Genomic DNA, 4,265 nt, shown 5'->3' on the forward strand with positions numbered 1-4,265 from the left:
TGGGATGTGCAACAGAATTAAAACAGGGCTCTATGCTGACATGTTTCACAAGGAGCACTAAAATAAAATATTTGAGAAAGAGTGTTTTAATGATAAGAAATAACTAGACGTTTTTGGGGTGTTCTATGCTAAATCAAGCACAATGTACCCTCAAATATTTGAGTCACTTAGGCGAGACAAAAATGTTCAGCTGGCCCTTTAAGGGCGGGAGGTTGCCGCGGTAACGGTGAAACTCGCATGTCTGACTGAGTCCGAATCTCCAGGTCACTTCGCGCTTGTACATTTTACTGGCACACGTGCTCATACTTGACTTTTGCCGTTCGGCCCACACACCTATTTTTAGTTGTCAATGTAAGTCTAATGGTGGCACTGTAGAGCCCTGTGAACATCACTCATACTGTGTCTGCTGTGGGTCAGGCTGGTCAGTCTTCTCCTCCTGCTCATCCAGAGCACTGAGACAGGCCTCTATAGTGCTGGGGCTCTCCTCCTGCTCATCGTTCTTCTGACAACTACCCAGCTCCTCCCACTCTGTACTGCAGAACTACAACCAGAAACAGGAAGGATGGCAGTCAGTCAATGTGGTCAATAGGTGATGACAGTCAGCCAATGTGGTGAATAGGTTTGAGGACCCCCCCCCCCCAAAGAAACAGAAGACTGTGATGAATGTGTCATGTATAACTGATGAAATGGTTGGATGTTGTGGCAGACATCTCTACATCTCCATAAACACAGAGCAGGACATAGGCAGACATCTCCATAAACACAGAGCAGGACATGGGCAGACATCTCTACATCTCCATAAACACAGAGCAGGACATAGGCAGACATCTCTACATCTCCATAAACACAGAGCAGGACATAGGCAGACATCTCTACATCTCCATAAACACAGAGCAGGACATAGGCAGACATCTCCACATCTCCATAAACACAAAGCAGGACATAGACAGACATCTCTACATCTCCACAAACACAGAGCAGGACATAGGCAGACATCTCTACATCTCCATAAACACAGAGCAGGACATAGGCAGACATCTCCACATCTCCATAAACACAGAGCAGGACATGGGCAGACATCTCCACATCTCCATAAACACAGAGCAGGACATAGACAGACATCTCCACATCTCCATAAACACAGAGCAGGACATGGGCAGACATCTCTACATCTCCATAAACACAGAGCAGGACATAGGCAGACATCTCTACATCTCCATAAACACAGAGCAGGACATGGGCAGACATCTCTACATCTCCATAAACACAAAGCAGGACATAGACAGACATCTCCACATCTCCATAAACACAGAGCAGGACATGGGCAGACATCTCTACATCTCCATAAACACAGAGCAGGACATAGGCAGACATCTCCACATCTCCATAAACACAGAGCAGGACATAGGCAGACATCTCTACATCTCCATAAACACAGAGCAGGACATGGGCAGACATCTCTACATCTCCATAAACACAGAGCAGGACATAGGCAGACATCTCTACATCTCCATAAACACAGAGCAGGACATAGGCAGACATCTCTACATCTCCATAAACACAGAGCAGGACATAGGCAGACATCTCTACATCTCCATAAACACAGAGCAGGACATGGGCAGACATCTCTACATCTCCATAAACACAGAGCAGGACATAGGCAGACATCTCTACATCTCCATAAACACAGAGCAGGACATGGGCAGACATCTCTACATCTCCATAAACACAGAGCAGGACATGGGCAGACATCTCCACATCTCCATAAACACAGAGCAGGACATAGACAGACATCTCCATAAACACAGAGCAGGACATAGGCAGACATCTCCACATCTCCATAAACACAGAGCAGGACATGGGCAGACATCTCCACATCTCCATAAACACAGAGCAGGACATAGGCAGACATCTCCACATCTCCATAAACACAGAGCAGGACATGGGCAGACATCTCCACATCTCCATAAACACAGAGCAGGACATAGGCAGACATCTCCACATCTCCATAAACACAGAGCAGGACATGGGCAGACATCTCCACATCTCCATAAACACAGAGCAGGACATGGGCAGACATCTCCACATCTCCATAAACACAGAGCAGGACATAGGCAGACATCTCTACATCTCCATAAACACAGAGCAGGACATAGGCAGACATCTCTACATCTCCATAAACACAGAGCAGGACATAGGCAGACATCTCTACATCTCCATAAACACAGAGCAGGACATAGGCAGACATCTCCATAAACACAGAGCAGGACATAGGCAGACATCTCTACATCTCCATAAACACAGAGCAGGACATGGGCGGACATCTCTACATCTCCATAAACACAGAGCAGGACATAGGCAGACATCTCCATAAACACAGAGCAGGACATAGGCAGACATCTCCACATCTCCATAAACACAGAGCAGGACATAGGCAGACATCTCTACATCTCCATAAACACAGAGCAGGACATGGGCAGACATCTCCACATCTCCATAAACACAGAGCAGGACATAGGCAGACATCTCCATAAACACAAAGCAGGACATAGACAGACATCTCTACATCTCCATAAACACAGAGCAGGACATAGGCAGACATCTCCATAAACACAAAGCAGGACATAGACAGACATCTCTACATCTCCATAAACACAGAGCAGGACATGGGCGGACATCTCTACATCTCCATAAACACAGAGCAGGACATAGGCAGACATCTCTACATCTCCATAAACACAGAGCAGGACATAGGCAGACATCTCCACATCTCCATAAACACAGAGCAGGACATAGGCAGACATCTCTACATCTCCATAAACACAGAGCAGGACATGGGCGGACATCTCTACATCTCCATAAACACAGAGCAGGACATAGGCAGACATCTCCATAAACACAGAGCAGGACATAGACAGACATCTCCATAAACACAGAGCAGGACATAGGCAGACATCTCTACATCTCCATAAACACAGAGCAGGACATGGGCGGACATCTCTACATCTCCATAAACACAGAGCAGGACATAGGCAGACATCTCCATAAACACAGAGCAGGACATAGACAGACATCTCCATAAACACAGAGCAGGACATAGGCAGACATCTCTACATCTCCATAAACACAGAGCAGGACATGGGCAGACATCTCCACATCTCCATAAACACAGAGCAGGACATAGGCAGACATCTCCACATCTCCATAAACACAGAGCAGGACATAGGCAGACATCTCCATAAACACAGAGCAGGACATAGGCAGACATCTCCATAAACACAAAGCAGGACAGAGTCGGGTCAGAACGACATCCCTGATTAATACCAGACATTCCTTGACATGACACTTACCTGAGAAGTCCCATGGCATGTCTGGACAGCAAAATACCACCTCTGTGAGGCTGGACCACCACTCAGAGAGCAGGCTTAGGAGGCAGAATGAGAGATGACAGAATCACATTTAGCAAATGTTACTTAAGCCCTTACAATATTTAAAAGCAGGTAGACATATTGCAATCGTTTCTGCAAGCAAGACACCTGACACACACAAACAATGCATTGGCTTACCTGGAAACAGAGAAACCCTCCGTTTTGAATTACAACTGGCGATGCTCCCCAGTTTATCATAGATCTGTTTGGCAGCCTCCAATGCTGTAAAATAAACGATTACAATCATTCAAGAAGTTATGACTTACATTTACAAGAACACCACCATTGCTCATAGTATGTTTATCATCCTTTCTACTATAGATGGCTCTGCTGCTTCCTACTACAGTAGGGAACAACACGAAATCCGAGTCCGCTACAAAGCTATGGTTAACGTACCCTTCGCGCATTTATCCTCTTCTTGGTTAAAAGAAACAACTAGCACGTACCGATCCATTCCTCTGAATACTCTACCATCAGTGTTCAGTATAAATGTAAATAAAAAGTTGTGTAGACTTTTTTTCGTATTATCAAATTCATTTCCGCGCGCTCTCTCTCTGGTGAAACGGAAGTTGTCATCTAGCGTTCTGGTGACGTCAAGGCGCGACTTCAAAATACAACCGGCGGGAAAATACATGTTTAATGACCATGAGCGATATTATCAAAACCAAATATTGTTTGGCATATTCTTTGATGGTTTTCTCGCTAAAATATACCAATATCATCGGTTACATATTATTCACCGAAAATGTACTAGTTATCCATTCAGGATTTCAGGAACAGATTTACAATTTGGACCCAGGAACGGAGTTCTTTTATCCATGTTTCGACTCAATACAA

At 45.2% G+C, this 4,265-nt stretch overlaps 1 protein-coding gene across 1 annotated transcript in view; it reads right to left on the reverse strand.

Annotated features, from left to right (window-relative positions):
- Nucleotides 1-3,902, reverse strand: part of LOC139393662 (mdm2-binding protein-like) — a gene marked incomplete at its 3' end in the record, with an annotated part of 33,447 nt that extends 29,545 nt beyond the window's left edge. Inside the window, exons 1-4 of the mRNA XM_071142004.1 lie at nt 3,875-3,902; nt 3,567-3,650; nt 3,351-3,424; nt 399-541 (exon numbers count right to left, since the gene is read on the reverse strand). Of these exons, the coding sequence (XP_070998105.1) occupies nt 399-541; nt 3,351-3,424; nt 3,567-3,650; nt 3,875-3,902 (329 nt within the window). The remainder of the gene's footprint in view (nt 1-398; nt 542-3,350; nt 3,425-3,566; nt 3,651-3,874) is intronic.
- Between the last annotated feature and the right edge of the window lie 363 nt (nt 3,903-4,265).

This window comes from Oncorhynchus clarkii, unplaced genomic scaffold (assembly GCF_045791955.1).
Source record: "Oncorhynchus clarkii lewisi isolate Uvic-CL-2024 unplaced genomic scaffold, UVic_Ocla_1.0 unplaced_contig_9595_pilon_pilon, whole genome shotgun sequence".
NCBI classification, from domain to species: domain Eukaryota; kingdom Metazoa; phylum Chordata; class Actinopteri; order Salmoniformes; family Salmonidae; genus Oncorhynchus; species Oncorhynchus clarkii.